Source organism: Diadema setosum, chromosome 10 (genome assembly GCF_964275005.1).
Source record: "Diadema setosum chromosome 10, eeDiaSeto1, whole genome shotgun sequence".
Taxonomy (NCBI): Eukaryota; Metazoa; Echinodermata; class Echinoidea; order Diadematoida; family Diadematidae; genus Diadema; species Diadema setosum.
In genome coordinates this window covers 26582280-26607219 of record NC_092694.1, presented here as the reverse complement: position 1 = coordinate 26607219, position 24940 = coordinate 26582280, and the positions used below count along the sequence as shown (strand labels likewise).

General features: G+C 38.1%; 1 protein-coding gene across 1 annotated transcript; it reads right to left on the bottom strand.

The window, feature by feature from the left end:
• Positions 1-11392: 11392 nt before the first annotated feature.
• On the bottom strand, positions 11393-12390 carry LOC140233894 (EGF-like repeat and discoidin I-like domain-containing protein 3). Its single transcript, XM_072313981.1, has 3 exons — positions 12285-12390; positions 11814-11950; positions 11393-11542 (listed from the first exon to the last, which is right to left on the bottom strand). Exons 1-3 carry the CDS (start codon positions 12379-12381, stop codon positions 11393-11395), a joined length of 384 nt encoding a protein of 127 aa, XP_072170082.1. The 5' UTR covers positions 12382-12390.
• Positions 12391-24940: the final 12550 nt, after the last annotated feature.

The following is a 24940-nucleotide window of genomic DNA, read 5'->3' as shown; positions in this document are numbered from 1 at the left end:
TTGCCATCAGAAGAACATTTTGTAATTCTCGAAGTAATTGTTTCCACATTTTGATATTGTAATACTGAAGAATGTCAACAGTTACATCACTTTGACTCTGGTCCTCGTGCTTTATTGAAATTATTTTGTATGATATGAATTAGACAGTCAGGTTGACATGATGTCAGCTAGCTAGGTCATATTATTGCGACTATGGTTGTCCGTTTTTTAGCTGAAAACACCTAATCTACATATACCAGGAGTAAATAGACAACACAGAAAACGAAAGAACAGCTCAATCTTGAACAAAACAAACGCATTGTGACGTATAGCGTAATTTAAGATTAGGAAGAAGCACCGAAACAGTTGCTGATATAACAGGATTTGTATCCACTTTACACCGCTTTGCCACGATGAACTTTGATGTTTATGGCATGACTTTCATAAATAGCGTATGTGAGATTATACTGAAGAACAGATCTGAAGAAAGCGTGGAACCAGAATATGTCTATAACATGTCAGTTGCCATATGTCCTTGTGTGATACCAGGTGAACTGACAAACACATCATTGACTGATTGTGGTACATAACCCTTGTACGTATAGCACTCCCGTGTTAGATGTGATGATACAGGATATAATGATAATGGCGACGAAAACTAATTGTTGGTATACTGTGATACTTACTGTATTATCCGAAATGCATTGTTACATCTCCTGAGCAGATGATGAGGTGAAGAAGCTCCCGCAGTGGTGTGGTGCATTCAAATGCACTAAGTTCTTCCATGTTTAGGCTCGAAAACAGCATTTACCCTCTTCGTCCTCGTAGGAACTTTCATCACAGCCATACACTGTCTTCTGTCTGAAACATGCACTTCAGGCTTATGTCCCGTATTAACAACAAATACAGGGAGCAATTGCATGCATGCTCTCCTTTGTAGGCGGTTTAAGGATTAGGGCCTATTGATGATCGATCGCTCTCTGCTACACAAAAAAACTCTGCCCTCCATGTTATTTACACAGAAACCCTTTGCCGAACGCTGTTTGTGTTCGTCCCTATAATCCCTTCAGGAATTTAATAGAGACTATTTGCGATATCGATTACTTTCTCCTTGGTCATTGCTATTACGCAAGAAGCTCTTAACTGCTCCATATGCCTGACACAGTAAAGCGTACTACAGGTTGTTCGGCAGATAGTGACGTCGGTGCAACCAGTTTCATGCTGACCATGCCACGAAGACGTCTCATTGCCATGGAAACATACGCTCTACAACGTGGAAACTTCCTTTAAATCATAGCTACATCTCTTGTCTACGGATAACTCGTGTCAGAGTTAGGTTCCCCTTTAACTTATAGGTGTATAATCCCCATGAACAACGAAATTCAATACTCGTCATACGAGATAATCTATGTGTCCCCTTTAACAAACAATATATTTCAACAGCTCAACACAACACATAACTTCACAATCATGTAGAGTAATATCTTTTGACAAAGCATGTGACGCTTACGTAATATAAGACATATCTAATGGTTGGCTAGGATACCAAATTCTGTCATGTAAGCATACCCTCTACGTCTTCACACTTGTCTACCGATATCTCGTAGCAAAGGTAGCTGTATTATTCGAAGAACATTTTCACGTCATACATTAAACGCTGTACTCTTGGCGTACTCTCAAAGCCCACCAATATTCGAAGAACATATTTCCCGTCAAAAATCAACCGACATGTTGTTTGTTTACCCGCTGCTTAGTTACCACAGACACCAACAAACCTTTTTTTTTTCAACTTGAGGTGTGTTTGCTTGTTGCTATGACGACCAATCAACACCCGATTTGTTTGTTTACCCGTTGCCTAGTTACCAGAGACGTCCATGACCCTTTTGCGTGACCTCCTATGCAAATTAGCCCATTGTTATGCTAATAACGTTACATCATCGCACCCATTGTTCGCGTTCACTCAAGCATTTGTGCGCGATTGGACTTCCTTATTCTCTATGTGGTTTGTAGAGGCAGGGAGGTGTTCCTGGTATAGTGTGTAGCCTCTAATATGGACATAGTGTTTAATAACTGTTCGGCGCCTTATAATAGATACATGTTGATTACTATTTCTCTTTCTAAGAGAGAATTCTAGAGAACATGAACTATATTTCGTTTATAGGAATCTATAATGTTTCAAATGGACGTATACTGGAAAATTACTGTATGTTGGAAAAGAAATATAAGCTGACAGTTACAAAATTCATTCAAACCTATAGTAAGTATCCAACTTGATATTCTTTGAGCGCAGTCCTTCAAAGATCATTATCAGTAACTTCACCTCTCTCTCTCTCTCTCTCTCTCTCTTTCTCTTCGTGTCTGTCTGTCTGTCTGTTTTGTTGGCATACACATTCCTTTACATCGCTGTAACAATAGCATCCGCAAATAACATTCACTTATTTAACTTACCATTTCAGGTATTTCACCTGTAAAAAAATCTTATACCAACATGAACGGCAAACTGGTAGACTAAAAGTTGTTGTTTCCCTACATTTGCTGCACGCCTACTGCATAAGAACATTAGAAGATACATCTATATTACAGAGCGGAACAATGGATATAGATTTGTCCTGACATTTTACTCCATCGGGTGATCCATACACAAGAATTAGTTGTCCGGACCAAAAACTCAAGCATGTATATCGTTTCTGTTGTAAAATTTCTGTCAGCTAATATTTTCACCTACACTACCCTACTCCCAACTGGTCTACACCCAATTAGTCTATACCCAATTGGTCTACTCCCAACTCGTCTATTCCTAACTCGTCTATTCCCATCTGGTCTACTCCCAACTCGTCTATACACAGTATTGGTCTACTCCCAACTGGTTTACTCTCAACAATTTACCAAAACTGATCATTCCTATCTGGTCATGCTAATAATGAATATACCACTTTGTCTAGTGTCCAGTCCGTCTCACTGTCACGAACTATTCATAACCCTGCCAGGGTACAAAAATCAATAATAGTCTATTCTTTAGAGGAGACCTCCGGATGATTTTCAGATTTTTACATTTGAACAACTATAACTTAGTTATACTGAGGACAGAGTTTCAGAATTCATGATAATTGGGATGAAGAATAAGAATATTTTCAAAATTTAGAACAAATTGGTATGAACAAGGATGATGACATGGCAGAGTCCCCATAAGAATGCATGAGTTGGGGCTCAAGGAAGCAGAACAAAAGAAGAAGGCATGCAAAGATTATACACAGGTGAACTTGCAAGCAAGCAGTATTGTAATGGAAGTACACTGCTACATTTCTGAAATATGTGAACCTCCTATGTCATCATCCTTGTTCAGTGTAATTTGTTTAAGGTTTTTCAAAGTATTGTTTCTCTGCTCAAGCACCACAATAAATTCCACAAATCTATACATGGAGTTGTCGATTTGTGTACTACGTGATGTAAAATTATGAAAATCATCTGGAATGTCCCTTTAAAGTTGTTAATTATTCCGGACATGCTGAATATAAAGACATATTAATGGTTAGACAATTCTATCCAGTCAACATCCTGGCCGTATTTTTACCATACTTATGATCGTGTTTCAAAGAGGAATGGATGGAGTGTTGAAGTTTGGACATATAAATGCTGCGTGATTGCTTCTGATATAAATTACACATCAAGCACAAATGTAACACAGCAAGTTTTTCACACTGTGACATTATTTTTTAATAAAATGTAATAAATTGTCATAATTAAAACAAAAAATCTAAACCAAATGGGGCACCAAGAGTGTTCAACCTATTTCAATGGGAAAGGAAACTGGATGAAGTAGACTTAAGTAAGGGGTTTGGAGTAGACAAAAAAAAAAAACTATATAACTAGTAGACCAGTTAGGAGTAGACGAGTTGGGAGTAGACTAGTTGGGTGTAGACTAGTTGGGAGTGGACCAGTTGGGAGTAGACCAGTTGGGAGTAGACCAGTTGGGTGTAGACCAGTTGGGAGTAGACCAGTTGGGAGTAGACCAGTTGGGAGTAGACCAGCTGGGTGTAGACCAGTTGGGAGTAGACCAGCTGGGTGTAGACCAGTTGGGAGTAGACGAATTGGGAGTAGACGAGTTGGGAGTTCACCAGTTGGGAGTAGACCAGTTGGGAGTAGACGAGTTGGGTGTAGACCAGTTGGGAGTAGACTAACTGGTTATTAGACTAATTGAGTATTAGACAAGGTGGATGTAGACCAATTGGCTATTAGACAAACTGAGCTGTAGACTATTTCGTTCCTAGACCTAATGATTAATAGACGAAATGGTCTATAGACATAATGGGTATTAGACGAAATGTGACTTAGACAAATTAGAGATTAGATTAAATGTTTAGTAGACGAAATGGCAATTAGACTAATTGGCATTTAGACAAAATGGTTGGTAGACGAGTTGGTAATAGACGAAGCGAGATTAGACGAGATGGCATTAGACTAGGTGAACAGTGGACAGTGTGGTTGTAGACGAGGTGCCAGTTTACCGAAAAAACAGTTTAATCTATTTTGTTAACTGGAATCGGGATGTCGTATGTAAATGGTATGTCTACCAAAGTTGCTATTGAAAAATAAAGATCATGCTGTTTGGGTAAAAAAGAAATGAAGTAAGAAATAATCAACTTAACATCACTCGTGAAAAAGAGAATTTGGAAACATTTGCAACAATGAAACATTTAAGTGTAATTTCAGACTCTCATGTAAAGGATACCTCAGGATGATTTTCAGACTTTTACATTTGAACAACTGCAAATTAATCATATTTAATACAGAGTTTCACAAATTATGGTGATTAGGATGAGGAATAAGAACGTGTACATACATTATAAAAATGCAATGAACAAGGATGATGACATAGCACATGCGGATCAAGGAATTCTGTAAAGGGGGGGGGGGCGTGACTAATATATCTGGTGCCACTTCCGGGTTTCATTTCATTTTTTTTCATTTTTATTTGTTTTGTTTTTAACGAAAAATAAAGGGGGGGGGGCGTGGCCCGGATGCGCCCCCCTCTGGATCCGCCACTGTAGCAGCCTCGCCATAAGGATGCACGACTTGGAGCTCAAGGAAGGAGAACAATAGAAGAAGGTATGCACAGTTTCTACACAGGTGAACTTGTTAATCATAATGTTGAGATGTCTTTCAACTTTGTGTCATTATCCGATTTTATTCTATCATCATAGCTATGTTCGCTAATCTAATCGTTAATTTCATCTCATGAAACAAATATTCGGATAATGTTGTTATAACAGATACAATATACCCATCTAGTATTGCCGACAGATTTAGATTAATTTAAGATTTAGTATCACCCTGTGCAGCTACAGGACAGTTGGTAGTCCATACATTTCCTTATGTCTACTGGTTTGGCGTCATTTCATTCTGTCTCTCATTGAATTTTGTGGAAGCAGCTGAATGGAAATCCGTTTAAAAAAACCCACAGACGCTCTTTACATATCATGCATATGGGGCCTTGTCAATCATCTGAGTGTGGAAATTGGCTGCAGCTCAATCCAGGGGAAAGTGCGAAGAGGGTTCTTGAAGTAGGCTGTGGAAGGTATAACGTGAAATAGCAATGAAAATACAATAAATCCTGCAGAAACTGTTAAGTGGCACCAGAAATTGCGCTGACCGCTTTTTTGTTTTTTTGTTTTTTGTTTTGTTTTGTTTTGTTTGTGTGTGTGTGTGTGTGTGTGTGTGTGTGTGTTTGGGGGGGGGGGCGCACCCCCACTTTTGAAAACGTGGCGCCAGCCATGGCGAGGTGTTTGATCAAAGCTGTGAGGTGATGAGTCATATTCGTTGTTGGGTAAATATGGCTGTTTTGGAATCTTCTTGAAGACTAGATAGGTCCGGTTGCTGTAGGAATGTTCTCGAAGTCTATGCATGGGCTTTTAGGAATAATCGAACCGTGTTTCCAAGGCAAGGGCATTTTTAAAGAACTTGCACGTGAGGGGTTTCTCACCTCATTATATGCTTTGCTGCTGGCATATCTTCCCATCATCAACGGTCACTCTGGCGCCTGCCTGAAGATTTAGTCTTTCTCTGAACTAACCTTTTCTCCTATTAATATCTAAGATCGTTGAGGATTACAATTTCAGAACTCCTAAAGCAATTCAATAAGCACTACTGGGATACTTCGTGAGATATTTCGCGCCAAAATTTTAGCCTGTTCCCCAAGGGTAATCAGGAGTCAGGACTTTATATTGTTATGTATCCAGTAGACATTACTAGACTGCCATACTTCAGGATTATGAAATATCCTGAAGTGTTTTTGGAACTCGACTAAGTCACAACATCTTGTTAATTGCCTGCACGGAGCAGTCATAGTTGGATAAATCATTGATTTTTTTTTTCTTTTCTTGCCCGCGTGAAATTATAAGTAAAAGGACGACGTTTGAGCTTTGGCTGTTGTTTTTTATTTCCTCCGCAGAGATGAACTTAAACAAAGAATAGTGTATACATTTATATCAAACGATTTAATACTGATATTTTTCATGTTATCCCTTTGCTAAATATTGCGACTTTTTGGACAGAGAGTGGATGGACTTTTTACGTCCCCAAGTGATATGAATTTCGTTGAAGTAATGCTTCACATGTTTCTTGGACACAATCTATTATTATAATAACACTGACAGTCCACGGTTGATATGCAGTAAATACTTTTATTTACCATGAAAAACCATAATGAAATATATAGCAAAGGCGAGAAAATGAACTAAACGACCGTAAATACGTAATACACTCAAATCACCAAAGATACTATTACAAATAACAAATTAATTTTTAATGTTTTCGTGCGTTAGACTTCCCGCCCTTTCCGAACCTGGGTGCATCCACTTCCCTTTGCAAATATTCGCATGAAAATTACAGTTCAAGATACTCAAGCATGTTAAGTATTGTACCTGTGTTTAAAAGAATGATGGAAGCCGGCCTGAAGAATATAAATGACCATTATTTGACAACCCGTAAAACAAGCATATCTAGAATAGGAAAACATGCATGTACTTTTGGACACACAATTTCTTTATGTAAATTATCGTAATCTGAATGTTCATATAACTGCCGAAGGAATTTGTGAAAGATACGTTTATGTATTTTTATTTAGTGACTGTATTTTTATTTAGTGACATATATTTCATTGGATTTTTTGTTTTGTTTGTTTTAATCGGTTTCCTCACTCCAGTTATAGTTGGTCTAAAAAAAAAAACATCTGCATTTTAAACTTCCCCTAATCTGATTACTCACGGGACCTGCGGCTGTACAAGCTAATGCTTTTACGCAGACCCCATCATTTTTTTTTTTCGCATCATGACCACAGTTTAATTCGCATGCATACAGACATTGTGTTTATACCAAATCAAACTTCTGTACATTTCGATGAAGTCTCATCTAAATTTTGTTTTGTATAATCTTCGTATTTATATACTTTATTATGATATATGTGAGAAATATGAAAATAAATTGAAATGAAAATTGAAATGAAATGAAGAATCTCTTTAAATAACGTATCAAACAACGTAATTATGTTCTTACTTAAAGGGGATGGCTAGTAACTGATCGGTGGGAATCAGTGGAAATGCTGGAGGATAATTGTTCAAATCCTTGTGGGATTCATTTAAGAGTACATTATATATCTATTGTTGTATGAAAATTATTTGCTTCATAATGGTCTCATATTCAAGAAATGTGCAGTTTAATGTTTCCAGGTTAGCGTGCCTGGTCAGTGACGGGGCATTATCTCACATTACTTGAATGTGAGACCATTCTGAAGCAAATAATTTTCACATAACAGTAGATATATAATGTACTCTTAAATGAATCCCACAATTATTGGAACAATCATCCTCCAGCATTCCCACTGATCGGTTACTATCCATCCCCTTTAAATAAGCGACATATACGACATATTCTTTATATGGGCAGATTTAACCATGTTCTGGAGAAGAAAATTGCTTTTCCGCCTGGCTGTTTTTACCACAATGAATGTACAACCCAGTCTGGAATATTTACCTTCATCGCCTTATAGCCTTATAGTTTTCATAAGTTATGAAAAAGCAATATTTTGGGTTATGTAAAATTAAAGTGAGAAATGTAATTTATGGTAGACATGTATTTTCATATCACCAACATAGTTTCTATTGCGATAAGTCTTTAGACTTAACATTTGATACCTTCCCAAATTTTGAAAATAATGGTATCGTTGAAATAGGTAATATACAGGAAGTTCTATGCATTGCATATAAGCTAATACACAACCATCACCACTATTGCAATTTTCAAGGAAATGTTTACCACAAGCACAAGGCTAAGCTTAATTAGGGTGAATACCTCTAGTAATCTTTCCATAATTAGTGTTCTCCCTGTGACATAAACATTGACAAGAGCGAATGGTAGTACAGAAGATGAGCATGAAAAAAAAAAAGAAGCTTCTTAGGTATGAGTGTCATAGTTCCATAGTCGATTGGGCGAATCCGTCCGATTGTAGCATCATCAATTCTGGTGATCAGGCAACATCTTCATTCTAGAGTTACCGTGGTAAGGAATGAGAAAGAAAAACATGTGGAAATCATTGTGTGACTTGTCACGACGAAAATCTGAGAAAAAAATATCGCAGACTATCGAATTTTTGACTTGGGATATATAATATATATACATATATATATATATATATATATATGAATATATATATATAATATATATATATATATATATATGTACACTCAGCCAAAAAAAAGAGAGAAGAAAGTAAACACTTTTTCAAGTTTTATTTTCTCATAGAATATTTGGCTAAAAGTTTTAGAAGTTTTAAAAGTTTTAAAATGTATTATGTACCACATGTAAGGTAATTTAATTGGCTATCAACCTGATAGGTCAACTAAAATGAAAATTTACGCATGAGTGAACACTTTTTTTCTCTTCCAAGGCAAAAATGAACAAGTTGTCATTCATGGGTAAGTGCTCTTCCATGAAACAATAAGAAAATGAGACAAATTCAACAGTATAAAAATATGAATTAAGCTGCAAAAATAAACTTTTGATCTTTAAAATATCTTTAAAGCCCAAAAGAACAATAGAGGCTAAGGATAATGGAGGAAGCTGAAGAATGTTCTGTCAAATCAAAATTCAAATAAATAATGATAGAAGAAGCTATATTAACAACAAAGCAAGTGCAAAAATGTGGCTCGCCCATTCGCGTAGAAGAAATTAATGTTTGTCTAAATCCCGGAAGTTCATTGACCCTGTCTATAACCTTCGACCTTGCGGTGACCTTCAACTCCAAAACAGACATTTACCAGCCAAAGTTGGTCACAAACGGACATAGGGATCAACAGTTATGAGCCATAATCGTAACGCACCCTAAAAACTTCAGATTGGGCCCTAAAAGTTTGTTGACCCCTGTCTGTGACCTTTGGCCTTGTGATAAACTTCATCTCCCCAAGGGACATTTACCATCCAAGTTTAGTCACAAACGGACATAGGGATCAAAAGTTATGTGCCGTAATCGAAACGCGCCTTAAAAACTTTACATCGGGACCTAAAAGTTTGTTGACCCATGTCTGTAACCTTTGACCTTGTGGTGACCTTCAACTCCCCAAGGGACATCTGCCATCCAACTTTGATCACAAATGGATATATACATCAAAAGTTATGAACCATAATCGAAAAACGCTGTAAAAAATTAACATTGGGCCGTAAAGTTCATAGAACCCTGCCTGTGACATTTGACCTTGGCGTGACCTTCCTATTTGGTAAAATGTGTAACATTGTACAAACCACTCTTTCCTCCAAGTTTGATTGAAATTAAAGTCCTCAATAGAGAGTCGTTTAAGTTTTTGTAGCATTACTGACGGACGATGGACGGACAGATTCCGCAGGCGATCCCTTAATCTCCCGCACCTCCGGTGGGCTCGACAAAATTGGTAGGAATTTGAATCAATTTTTCCAACTATAGGAAGATTGTAAATACTATTCGGTTCTTGAATTTGTCTCATGAATTCTTAACTAACCAAAATAATATTATGATGAAATTAAGATAAGGATATTCTGTTCATTTAATCATATTACCTTACTCCCTATGTCATGTGAAATTTGAGTTGATATAAAATTCTTATTTCTCCCTTTAGATTCCAGTTGATTTTGTTTGAGGTTATAAAAAGATAAAGAGAACGCAAACTTATTTTAGCTATTTCACTAATGTCTCTTATTGTGTTAAACTGATCTTTTGTTTTATCCTTATCGTGAAGGGCATTTGTGAATGCAAAAGAATATGCCAATTTCTTTTTGTGCCTTGGAGGACAGAAACGAATGTGTTCACTCATGCGTAAAAGGGGTGGCGCTGTGGCATAGTGGATAAGACTCTCGACTCCCGATCGGAAGACCCGAGTTTGAGTCCCGCCCAGTGCTTGCGTCCTTAGACAAGATGTTTTACCCACCACGTCCCTCTCGACCCAGGTGTATAAATGGGTACCTGGCAATGCTAGGATAATAGTAATAGCAGGGCCCTCTAGTAGAGCAGTGGCAACACTGAAGAGGCTGTACCCTGGGTAAATAAGACATTATTATCATTATTATCATTATCATTATTATTGTTAGATTATCTTTTATGTGGTATATAATACAATGATTTCCATCAAAATTTTCCATGAAAAGTACGAACTCGAAAAAGTGTTTACTTTCCCTTTTTGCTGAGTGTATATATAATACTAAATCACAACTGTAAAGAAAATTGAAAATATATGACAATTCCACAATTTTTGTTTTGTCTTTTGGCAAGATACAGTGCTCTCTGGCCTTAAGATTTGACCTTTCATCATCAGTTCATGAAAATCAAAATTTTACAAACTACTTACACAGACTAAATACGATATATCACTGGACATTCCTGTGATGTTTAAAATTACCATGAAAAGCCACTGTCAGTAATCTTTGCCCTTTGACTTTGACAGGTTTTGTATGAAACTAAAACTTATCTGCATATCTACATCTCATTAACCATAAATGAACGAAGTACGCTTTTACCTAGACGAACCGATTGCGGTTTACTTCAAGTCGACCTTGTAATGAAATAAAGGTCGAACATAATGTCTAGTGGCCTATCCCATTACATTTCTATGAGGTGAATATAAGCACTGAGAAACAATAAAGTTATGTATGGCATACGAAAAGCAGATAGAGCATTGCAGATCATTCCATTTCATCACATGACAATCTACTGTAACAGAGAACGAATATCTGGGACGACTTTAAAAATGGCGAATTTGAGTTACTTTTTTTTTCACTTTTTTATCGGTAAATTACCATTTACAGCTATTGATGTCATCATCTTTTGTACAGGGGCACTTTTAGAGTATCATGCATACATGCAACATGGTTAGAATAATCTCTCGAACCTCTCTTAGCCCGGCAGAGTAGTTCCGAGGAGCTCGAATCGCATGCAACAATGACCGTGGCAAAATTTTGGACGAATGCGGACGTAGCGGGCGATTACAGAGGCCGGAAGCATGTTGGTGACCTCAGTGTTCATGTCGGTATTTCCTTGGAATATCTGTCAAATACGAGACAAATTTCAAATCTTTTAATCATTTGTTTGCAATCTACGGGGTAAAACTACGAGACCTACACCCACGATTTTTTTTTGACATTGTAAAAAGGTCCATTAGTCAAGAACCCGTTGGGATGGAGGCTTAATCATTCCCTTAAAAAGAAAAACATAATTATATTGCTAGTATACAAACCTCGCGTATATTGTCTATCCAAAGAACGTCTTCGAAATTCGATGCACCGTCTCTTTTGTATTGGATGCCGAAACTCTTCACCCACTGTCTGTAGTTAGGGTATCGACCCTGTGTAATAACTCCCTCGATACGGTAGTCAGTCCCAAGGTCCGCTTGTACCCATGGCAACGGATCGAAATACGCTGCCTTTGGGCACCACGCACCTCTGCGTCCGCCACCTTTATGGAAAACAACGATTGTTTTGGGTTCAATTTATATCTCAATGAAGATATTTAGTTTTGATAAATTGTGATAATATACCTATTATGAATAATAATCACTAAGAAATTACAATAACAGATATAGCGGGACATCATCAATTAAACTAAAATAACAAAGTGCGGGTCGACTCTCCAGATTTAGCGGGATTTGTGCTAAACTCATTTTGAAATATGAAATTTATTACAATACATCGTGACACATAATATTAAGTAGGTTTAACCGTTCTAATGGTCTTGGCGCAAGGGGGAAGGGGAGGCGGAGGGGTAAGGAGGTAAAGGCGTTGTCACTTACTGGCTGGCTGATTCAGTCGGGCACGGGTTGCGCAGTCTGTGTACTGGTAACAGGAACTGGCGGATAAGCGGTCATCTGGAATTCTTCCGTCTTCCATCCCCAATTTTTGGGGAATACCAGCGTTGACTGCATGACCATTCATTGAAAGAATTTCATGTAATAGTTGAAGCTGACTTCCGGTAAATTATTTTCATGGGGATTCAAAATAATGTATGAACGAGACATACAGACACAGACACACAATTCCTAGGACCAATAACTTTTCTTGGGAGAGGAGAATCGAAAAGAGAAAAAAAAAGGAAGTCTAGCTGGAAGCAAAATAAAGGGTTTCATAAACTCCAAGAAGGGGAAAAGACTGATTCATATTGACGTCACCGGGCGACTTGGAAAACAACTGTAGTGCTTTTGTTTTCTTTAACTTTCTATTCTATTCTATTCTATTCTATTCTTTTCTTAATTATATGTGCTAGTAGCCTTCTGGGCTACATATGTGTATGTATATGTATATATATATATATATATATATATATATATATATATATATATGTGATGTTTATGTATAATGATAGTATATGTATGTATATATATATATATATATATATATATATATATATATATATACATATACATATGTAGCCCAGAAGGCTACTAGCACATATAATTAAAAAAAGAATAGAATAGAATAGAATAGAATAGAATAGAAAGTTAAAGAAAACAAAAACATATACTATCATTATACATAAACTCACATATATATATATATATATATATACATATACATATACATATGTATCCCAGAAGGCTACTAGCACATATAATTAAGAAAAGAATAGAATATAATAGAATAGAATAGAAAGTTAAAGAAAACAAAAGCACTACAGTTGTTTTCCAAGTCGCCCGGTGACGTCAATATGAATCAGTCTTTTCCCCTTCTTGGAGTTTATGAAACCCTTTATTTTGCTTCCAGCTAGACTTCCTTTTTTTTTCTCTTTTCGATTCTCCTCTCCCAAGAAAAGTTATTGGTCCTAGGAATTTATGAGTTTGACATTGGCTACTTTCTCCAGCTATATAGTGGTCAGTTCCCCGCACTCTCCATCCCCAAAGCCCCAATCCAAATTACGGGAATGACGAGTTTTTGCCCTCTGATCCCTAAACATGAATGACCCTCAGAGCTTGAAGGTCGTTCTCCAGCCAGAACTTTTCCTTTATTTTGATGTAGGCCTACTTTAGTGCAGTAGGTCAGACAGGAATTCCAAAGACAAATTCAGGGACAACAACTCAGAACAACGATGACGGTGACGTTGGATGTCATAAGGACACTAGCTTTCATTTGGTTTATTATTTTGTTATCCAAGAAACAATAAAGTCTTGACCAGTAGTTACAGAGAAGAAGGAACAAAGAAACTAAAAGACAGTGGGCGAGCTAATCAGAAATTGAGATGAATCAGAGAAAACAGAGTTCCACAGAAACGAACGGGAGGAGCTAATGGAAGATCTGACCAATAAGAAATTAATTTCCAGTAAATTTGTTATAAAAGACCATGTTTGAGCAGAAGAGATTATTAGAGAGAGGAAACAGAAGAGAGGGGAAACAACAGAGAAGCTGCGTGATTTGAGAGACCGGCAGATAGAGAAGGGCCAAGAATAGTTGGCGACCACAGAGTTAGAGTTAGGAGATCCCCTTTCCTTGTACATCATGCTCCCCTCCATATTAATCAACTAAACTCTATCGACGCTGTGAATGTGACGAGGATCTCGGTTTGGACTGCCCAAGAGTAAATGAGTTAACCGGTGAACAACAAGTCGAGAAACGGTACACCACGACAGAACAGAACTTTGGTTTACACCAATGTGGGATGTAACGAACTCGAAATAGTCGACTGATGTCATCAGAGATGTTGAAGCGTCCTGTCAGATTGCCACAACGTAAACGGCGATGGTGACGAATTGTTTAAGGAAGCAGTGAAAGCAGACCGGTTAACAGACGCCCCAGCCCTTGGACGAGCTCGATCGACATGCAGACGAGAACCTCACCCCGCGACCCTGCCGATGTCGAGATAAGTGGCCACACCCACTGACATCATTTCCCTATCAACCAAATCCCACCCTTTCCCATAGATTAAGATGGTAGAATATGAAACGGTCTCCAAAGGTATAAGAGGAGTTAAGTGATGAATGATGTGTTCCCTTGTGTAATAAGAAAAGGAATTTGTTTGTGATTAAATATCTGTTTCAGACCTACGAGAAGGCAGGTCGGTGAATAAATATGCTGTTCGCAGCATTGACATTATCCATATAAATTTTATCCCTTCTCCTGCATTTTGTATTCACTGTTGTTGTGAAGTAATATTTAAGTCTCTTTCTGATTTTTGGAAATTTGTTGATGATCGGTGACTATGTGATTAGCTAACCCCCGACCAGTACCGAGAGAAGCTAACAGACCAGACCAAAATTTTTTCCGCCTCTGTACAACATTGGTCGGCCCCCTTGGGACAATTAGGGGTTTGGGGGTTGCATATATATATATATATATATAGTACTGTACATGAATATAAGAACGACCCAAATCCATGGAAGACCATTTCGAGTAAACTTTAAAAAACTTCATATCTTTTTTATTTGTCCAATAATATTCTATTCAACTGTGATGGGAAGGCAACATTGTATATACAAATTAGAACATATATCATTATGACAATTAACATTTACATTAATTGTGGATAGGCCATTTTGTGTGATAGACTTAGGTCGTGCTTTGATTCATATGGACTTGGGTCGTTCTTTGATTCATAAACATAATATTCTGCTATAGAAATGAGAGGACGAGAGAGGGCGCTATAATATGAATGTAAGAATGACCCAAGTCCTTCATTCTTACATTCATATGAGATTTAACTCATTTATTTCATGCACTTCCGGGGGTAATTAGGATGTATCATTTATACACAAGATGAGTCAATGCATAAGCTACAATTTCCCATGTTAAACTGAATTTGGCCAAAAATTGGACTTGGGTCATTCTTACATTCAGGTCTTCATATATATATATATATATATCTGGTGTCCCAAAAAAAAAAAAAAAGCGGAACGGTGGATTTTCAGTATTTTGCGTTCTAAAAGTGATATATTTTTTAACATCATTACAAAGAGCATTTTCCGCAGAAGACAATGATACCAAAATCATTAAATTTGGTTCAGTACTTTTTATTCTACGCCAATTTCTGAAAATGCAGTCATTTTCAAATTTCGCCCGATTTTGGGGACTTAAGAGATAACAATTTGAATGCAACACGCGATCCATACGGTGAATAATGACGGATTGTGTAAGCTCGGTGATCCATGTCAACAAAAGATACAGCTCTCACATTGGGCACTGGCCAGGAAAAAGCAGTGTGAGTGTGTGTGTGTGTGTGTGTGTGTGTGTGTGTGCACGCGCGCCCAATATGAAAGCGTTATCTTTTGTTGAAATGGATCAACGAGCTTATACAATTCGCCGTATGGAACGCGTGTCGCATCCAAATTATTATCTCTTAAGTCCCAAAAAATTGAAAATGACTGCATTTACAGAAATTGGCGTAGAATAAAAAGTACTGAACCAAATTTAATGCTGAAGATGCTCTTTCTAATGATGTCAAAAAATATATCACTTTTAGAACGCAAGGTGCTGAAATTCCACCGTTCCGCTTTTTTTGGGACACCCGGTTTTTTATATGCACCTATTGCAGCTTTGGCCAGAAAAATTACGTTTACTCCACTCAGATTTTCGGCTTCCTACGGCTTATTCAGGAGTCTTCACAATATTCTTATCATTAAAAGGGACAAAAACATACATACAGCAATATACATCTATGTATAGACATTAAAATATTTGCGTGAGATGGCATACCGTCTCCAAGCAGGTCGAATCGCATGCTACAGTGACTGTACCAGGTCACCGGCAAAATTCGGACGATGCATGCAAAGACTGGCTTAGGGAACATGTTGGTAACCTTTGTGTTCATGTCTCTGTTTCCCTTGAATATCTGCAATGAATACATTAGGTACAGAGTCTGACTCCGATTGAATAGTGAGCGAGATACCTTTAGAGGATGTGTTCCCCAATCCAAGGTAGGTTGTCAGACTTACTACTCCTCCAATTTTTTTTTTTTTTTTTAACTTGGATATTACATTTTCAAAAAGTATTTTTTTTTCTTCTACTTGCTAATTATTACATCTCTAGTTAACCTCTAGTGAGAATCATTAACATGACATGTCGCCACAAAGTTTAGTAAACAATTTAAGGAATTTTGACCCCATCTCCGAAAATATTTCATTTACAGGCGAAATCTAAATCATTTAAATAATTAGTGTAGTTTTATGAAAATCAAAATGGTTAAACATTTATTGGTAAACAAAGATTCAGTGAATAGTTTTGTCCGTTTATCCTTGAGAATCTATTGATTTCCATGATATCATTGTAATTTTACCGATTTTCAAGCCACAAAAAGAGGGTGAAGTATGATTCAAAATCACCTTTGCATATCCAGTGTAATCCGTGACGTCCAAGAGGGCGCCCTCACAGTCGGCTGAGTACTGAACACTGAACGCTGTCACCCACTGCTGGTAATTGTCAGCCCTGCCTTGTGTGATAATACCTGAGACTAGACTTGTTTTTCCAAAGTCTACTTCTATCCATGGTGAAGAATCGCTTCTTGCCGCACACCACGCACCTCGACGTCCATTTCCTTAAATAAATGCACATACACATTTTCAGTTTATAGGAACTCATTCCTCAAGTATCCATTTAATCCTCCATCAACATTAACTTAAAATCTGCACTCCGTTGTAAGTTGTAGACCACTAATTATCAGCTACTACCTTTTGTGAGTTTTTACAGAGGTGAGAGATACACCCTGAATCATTTTTCTTTTTTTTGTCTACCATTTTGGTATCCGACTAATATGACACTAACGGTGAATTTGATTTCTTCGAATAATTGAAATTCTTGCTATGGATTGTTTTCACTGCAGTTGATGGACAAATTGCCCGATGTCGACGTGTTAACTTCATGTGTCATGAATGAAAGTTTCCTCATTTCCTTCTTACCAGCTCCCTGGTCCAGTCTGGCCCGGTCTGCACAGTCGGGGTACTGGTAGCAGGAACTGGTAGACAGCTGGTCTATTGTGATTGACCCATCTTCCATGCCCATCTGGGTGGGTAGGATCTCCTCAGCTATGGCAATATGACAAGTATAGAAGGCAATATGTAAGTTTTTATAAGACTTTCGTCTTCTCTTGTTACTGTTTTTGCATTTGAAACAATATAAGTATCATTTAGAAGGAGTAATGTGACCCTGATATACAAAACCAGCTGAAGGTCATCAGAAAGGAATTTTTAGTTTGAAAGGGCAGATTCTGAAAGAGCAGACTCTGAGGCTCTGCTGTCCATTTAAGCGATAATATTACCAAGCCATGTAGCTCTGCTATGAATGGGACAAAAGAAGAAGAAGAAGAAGAAGAAGAAGAAGAAGAAGAAGAGCAACAACAAACAAACAAACAAACAAGCAAACAAACAAACAAACAAACAAACAAACAGGGTGCGAACGCAAGCGGCACACACAATTATCCTGTACGATAACCTGCCATGCCTGCTGGGGAGCTCAGCTGCAGGGCTGGAGGTCGGTTGACGTCACAAGCTTTTCATTAGAGTGCATAGTGACATTTTAGTCGCTGTTTGATCTTCTTTAATGATAGTGATGATAACAACACAATCCATGCTTCGATGGCTATTGTTTCGAAAAGTTTTCGCTTGGTTTGAAAGGTGATATAAAACGTGAGATATGCAAATCATGTATGGATGAAAAGAAAAAAAAATCCCCAAGAATCAACGAAATCCTAAACTCATGGACAAATGTCATAATGCCATAACGAGGGTATGTATGTGTATGTACGCGCGTTGGTTTGTGAGTGTGTGTTCTTGGGGGTACAAGTGTTCTTTAAAATGGGAACACGCAGTGTAGAAGTACTTACATGAACGAAAACTCAGCAGTTTCAAGATTTGGTCTTCCAAGTCGCGAAGGTACTCCTCGTCAAACTCCTCAGCAGGATACATATAGACTGAAAGAATTTAAATGTAGGCCAACATATCAAACACTGTCTGAACTTCCGCAACGATTGAAATAATGCTATAAACGGCAAATCATTAAATTGATCAGATTTAGATCATCTAGAGACAGAATGTGATGAAAGGTGTCTACTTTCAGAATTATAGTATAAATTGTACATTCTATAAAAATAAGATATGTTAGACATTTTATCTGTTAAAACTATTTCTATTTGGAAACGTGAAATACTATTGATTATAAGTTCAATCACGTTTCGTCTTTACTCTTCAGTTACACTATATACCCAAAGAAGTTTAAAGAAATATGGTGCAACTCTCCACGCGAACGAAAATCTATTCTACGTGTTGCATATATGATACAGCTGAATTTACACCAATCTTACATCTAACGTGTTTTTTTTTCTTTTCTTTTCTGCAGAACTTTGCATCAATAGTCACAGGCATGGACCAATAAGGAATGAAATGTTTACATCAGTGGTACAGAGTATGGCCTACATTTTAAAATGATCGACATAATCATAAAGAGACCTGAGGGAATATCGTTACAACGAAGTTTAACCCATTGTGTGCCACCGACGTTTATTTGCTCTCTATAGGTTTGTGTGAGACATTTGATCACATTTAGCTCATTACCACAGAGAGGGCTAATATAGGTTTTCCCGATCAATTTCATACTTTTGTCATTCAAGTTCCTATTCCGAGAATACGATTTTCACGCATTCCACGCTCGCAGCACTGAATCAGCAATCAAATTCAAAATCCGGTCATTCGAATTCACTATCCGTGCATTCAGATTCACTGTCGGAGCATTCAAATTCACTATCGGAACATTCAAATTCACTATCGGAAGATTCAAATTCACTATCGGAGCATTCAAATTTAAGAGAGGAGCACGCATTTCATCAATGAGCATTCAAATTCATGTCAAGCTGGCGACGGAATCTCGTCGGTCATTCAAATTCGTGAATAGGCAACCATGTTCCAAATAACTGCATTCAATTCAAAAGACGTCCTGAATTTAGTTAGTTTGGGGCCGTGTATGCATGCGTTTTTCATTCGGCTTTGAATATATTGGGATTTATGATGATTATTTATTTTGCAGTAGAGGTCCACCTGTTCATCAAAAATTTTGAACTCGCGCTTAGCGAAAAAGAATATACAGGCAATGACAGGCACATGTCCCTCGGATTGGACATAAAACGGAGGTCCCATGTGTGAGAGAGTCACAACTCATGCACGTAAAAATCCCACTTCATTTACTCATCGCAAAGAGCAGGGTGTTTAAGGCTTACATCCAACTGGACCCCATATGGAAGACCAGCTATTGCAGCTGAATATGGGTTATCCAGCCATCTTCTTTGATGGAAAATGAAACGAACAAACAAACATTAGGCACTGTAAAGGCCTACAGACGAGCATTGTACGGAGGGTTGGGTGACGCCTTCGAGGAAAAACAAAAAACAATTTCGATTATATTGAAACTGATACATGAACATCTTATATGTCTTGTTTTTTGTGTATTGCTGTCTTATTGGTTTACTTTTGCGGGACTATGTGAGATCATTGTGTGTCAGTTTGTCTTTGAATTGATGAATTGTCATTATGTGGTTGGTGTTGGTGCATTGTCAGCATGCAGTATCAACAAGAAATATGATGAAATTGTCGTTGTGTTGTTTGGCTGCACTGCTGATTGGATAATACAATGTGAAATTTATTGAGATGAAAAACAAAGAATACATGAACAGAAAACAATTTAGAACCTGTAAACAATCATAATTACACTATATACAAGCCTTCATTGGTTGTGTTGGCCCTTTTTCCTTTCTTAAAAAGTCTACTACATTTTCCTCGTTAAATTGATTGCACGAAGTAGGAATTGAACGCTCCAAACAAGCTCATTGGGACTATCACATGACTATCGCGTGAATTTGAATGCACGAGTAGGAAAGTCGGTGCTCGCATTTTGAAATTGAATGCCCAATCGTGAATTTGATTTCACGAAAACGAAATAGAACGCCCATAAATGAAATTGATCACTCGGATTCTGAATTTGAATGCCCGAATATTTTCGCGTGCGCGCCCTGTGTGAATTTGAATGCACATTAATGAATTTGAAAGACAAAATTATGAAATTGACCGAGAAAACCTATACTAAGGAGCACATAATGTAAGTGGCGCTCTCCATTGCAATGCATATTGTATAGTCACTTAACTGTTTCAGCACGGAGGGATTATACACAGAAGAACACGGTCGAGAGCTATTCAACAGTAATTTGCTGGTTTTTACAATGTGTGGCTTTTTTTCCTGCTGTTTGATTTGGAGTCAAAATCATCCTCATTATAGCCGCACGGAAATCTCCTTTGTTTATCTGTCATTTTAGGTACGACATTTAGCTCACAATATTTAGAAGAAACTCCGAATTCCCGTATGCTAGCATCTTAAGGTTTGCTCGGAACCCACATTACAAACATGTATTTACCTCGTTGATGAGAATCTGACCTCGCCATAATGGGAGTACTCCCCACTTGACTTGAGGAGAGAGAAAGAGAGAGAGAAAGAAAGAAAATGAGATGGGAAGAGCTTGCCTACCAGATGTCAGACATGACAGCAGAAGAACACCGACGATGAATCTTCTAGCCATGATGACGAACACAGCTTGGGCAGCGAGCTGCTCTAAGGATGGATAACTCGAAGACTGTAACACACGAAATGACCTTCTCGTCCTATCGGTCCTAAGAATCACAAACTCTCTGATTCTCCTTGGCGCCGCGGTAGAATTTATATAAACGCAACCTCTCTCCCAGGGATATGTGCACATTCCCGAGTTTTCTACTAGTAGGTCCTACATACGCATGCGCATGCGCACACACACACACCCACACACTGCGCACATACACAAGCAACCTGCAATCCCTTTAGTATGGTGCAACATAAAGTGCCGGGGGTTTGGGGAGGGGGGGGGGGGGTAGCAGAGCAAAGTTGGGATGGTTTTAAGATGTTCATCTTTTCAAACCGCTAGTAAAATTCTTCTTATCTTCATTTCTTCACTGATTAAAGTAAGTTGCGTGGGAGATGCCTGCGAGGTGCTACCGCTACGGCCCTTCAACTGGTGTTCTGCGTGGACATCTGCGGGCAATCCCCGCGACTCACCTGGAACAAGTTTGAGCAGGCTCGAGGGCCCGTCACACCTTTCCGAGCAAGCCTTGCTTGTGACTCGTGGGGAACGATTTTTGCTACCCGGAGGTCCTCGCAGATGGCCTGCACAATGACAGTACCTAGTACGTAGCCATCCGTAGTTGTGCACGCAAGTCCGATTTACCCGCAGCCAAGCTTTGAGCAAGCTCAAAACCTTTTCCGGGTAACTCGTGGGGATTGCGAGCAGAGGTCCACGCAGAACACCTGTAGTAGGCCCGTAGCTGCCGCAAGTCACAGGCAGTTAACCCGCGTGCTTGTTGAGGATCAGCTGCGACCAGGATTATGACATTCTTTGGGACCTCTGCCAAATAAATCTTCCTTCAGAGGAATTTCTTCACTAGTAGTAGAGCAGATAAGCCGAAAAATTATGCAAAATTTGACTAAAGCATGAAACTTTCACCAGTGTAAGTACGTGTTATAAGATTCATTTTTAAGATCGGGAGGTAAGTCTGAATTGACCTCTGATGACCTCCAAAGGTCAATGACCTCAAAATTTGATAAAAATAGATATTTTGCGTCATTGATGAATGTTAAAATGGTAATGATGTACTAAAAATTCATTTTTTTGTGTGTTACAGTGGAATTGTCTTCATGTTCCATAGAACCCTGACAGATTTCTACCTTTGACCTCTGATGACCTCCAGAGGTCAATGACCTCAAATTATCAGAATTTTTATATTTGGTGCAATTGCTTGATGATAAACATGATAACGATGTCTTAAAAATTCATTTGTGTTACAACTGAATCGCTTTCCTATTCCTCAGATCAAGGGAAATTATTTACATGTCTCTGCCTTTGACCTCCGAGAACTGTGACAGGTCAATGACTCAAAATATCAGAATATTGATATTTGACGTATATTCAATGGTTAATTGTATACCTGGTGTGCAATCATGCATTATGCTATTAGCATTTATGCTACAATAGAAGTGTCTCCTCATTCCACAGAACATTGGTCATTACCCTGTGTATATCCAACTTTGACATCTAAGGACAATGTGATGTCAGACTTCTAGAATATCAAATTTTGTGTAGGATTACAAATATTGATGTTTGGCTTCATTGGTTTAATCCTTAAAGTTTAATCATTTACAAATCACGCCTTGACGTTATAATCAAAGTATATATGTGACAGTGCACCTCAAAACGAACATAAAGTCGCACACACTGATTTTGCGTGAGGACTGAAAATAAGTGAAATGGGTCAACCTAGCTCAACTTGACATTTTCATATTTTCTGAAAGAGCGGGCCTTCTTTTACATTATGCTAAAATTTGGTATCATAAAACGGGCAGGAAAGTGTGTTTTTTCAGCAGTTTATCTCGAACATTTTTGGTAGAATAGTGCCATTAGGTGTGTCTTTAAAATCCCTTTTTCATTTCTGAAAAACCTTGTCCACACTCTTCATTTTCAACTCTAATAACTTTCGAAAGGATAGTGCTACTGCTTTGAAAGTTAGCATTAGTTATGGACAGAATGTGTTAATGAGGCATGCCTAATTTCAGTTTAATCTGATAATCCCTTCATTGTTGTTACTCTGGTGGTTTACTTCCTGTTTTTTGTCCCATTCATCGCACAGCCAGCACGGTTTGGTAAAGATTAAGCACTTGAATAGACACTGTACTTCAGAGCTTCTTTTCTCAGTTCACACTTTTCCTGAGTTTGTGCTTTCTTTCCAATATTTGGATAGGTTAGGAGCGTCCATTTGATTTGAGTCATACATCATTTTAAAGCTGAAAGTCTGTTCTTTCAGAATATGGTCTTAACTAGAAATTCATGTCTGGCGACTTTTTGTTTGTTTTGAGGTGCAGGGTCACATATGCATATTCCACAGAGCATTGGTTAATAGTAAAAAGGTCTGAGGAATGTGAGCGGTCAATTACTTCAGAAATGAAGCTTACGTGTCTTCAGTGATGGCAGTGACCTCAGATACCGTATGTCCGAAAAAAATGCAACGGGACCCTCCGCAATGATATCTTTAAACATATCGAATCAATCTAAATACAAATTCAGGGTATGAAACTGTAACTCATTGCCCACATCTTACAGGGAATCCCATTCGATTTGCTTCAGTGTCTCCTGATAAATAAGTCAAATCAAATCAAATCAAATCAAATCAGTGGTCAAAGAGAAATGAGGAATTTTGTAGAGGATGTCAGGAATCTCTTCCCCCCAAGTTCTGTCTATTGTATTCACACACAAGATCATTGAAGTGCTAAACTTGGAAGAATCAGACTCATGACATGCTTTACAACAATCCACATTTCTCTGTGACCGCTTAACCAAATCGAATGGGGTTTACTGCAAAATAGAGCTAAAATCTTATATTTCAAGACCCTGAAGAAGTATTTACACAATTTAATCATATTGGGTGTTATCAATGCGAAAATCTGATTTAAATTTTTTGGGGGACATACTGTATAATATTTATGTTTGGGTTAGTTATGCAGTCTAACTTGCATGAAATTATGTGCAACATTATCCAATTTGCACTGGACAAAATTTGTACGCTTAAACATAGAGGGTGGGGAGAGGAGTACCATATTTTGGGTTGATGCTTAATAGCGTGTGAACAGGCATATGGCAAAGTCCCTAGAACTGGATGAAAGGGTGAAAGGGTGAAAGGGTGAAAGATGCTAGCCAGAAAACAACAGGCCCACCTCATCAGGTGTACGTCACAAGTCAAATAACTGAAGAGTCGTACAGGCCATGAGTTACGCAGCCCACGAGTCATACATCCTGTGACCTAAACACTAGATGAACAAGGTCCATGAGCAAACTTTGCCCACGGTATGAGATTTGGTATTTCAGAGAGCTTAATCTATTCAGTGTAACGGTATTGTGGACCTCGCCCCCCCCCCCCCTCCTCCATGTGTCGGACTCTTATGGGCCTGATTTGCCTAAACTTAGTGTCAAGCTCATGGGCAATGCTACATAGTTTCGAGCTCGTGGGCTGTATGGTTCCGATGAATGACTCATGGTCCTGGAGCATGTAGTGACGTCATGGACCATCTGGAAAACGACATACTGTGAGGCCTAACATGCATTCCTCATGAAGTAATCCTGTCTCTTGCTATTGTCATCCAGTTAAGTTTAGGTCATTAAGTCAGGCAACTTGGGGCATTTTTGTTTGTTTTTTGTTTTTGATGACATCTTTAGGTACCTCACTTCCAAACAGGAGTGGAACTACTATTTGCTCTTATTGTCTTCTTTATACTCGATACTTCTTAACAATTGGGCCTGGCCAAGAGTTGTGGCCCCATGTCCAAATATTTTTTTTTTTTTTTCAATATGGCCACCATCCGGTTTGCATCCAATGTGTGAATCAGGGTAATATGGCAGCGGGTAATATCATCC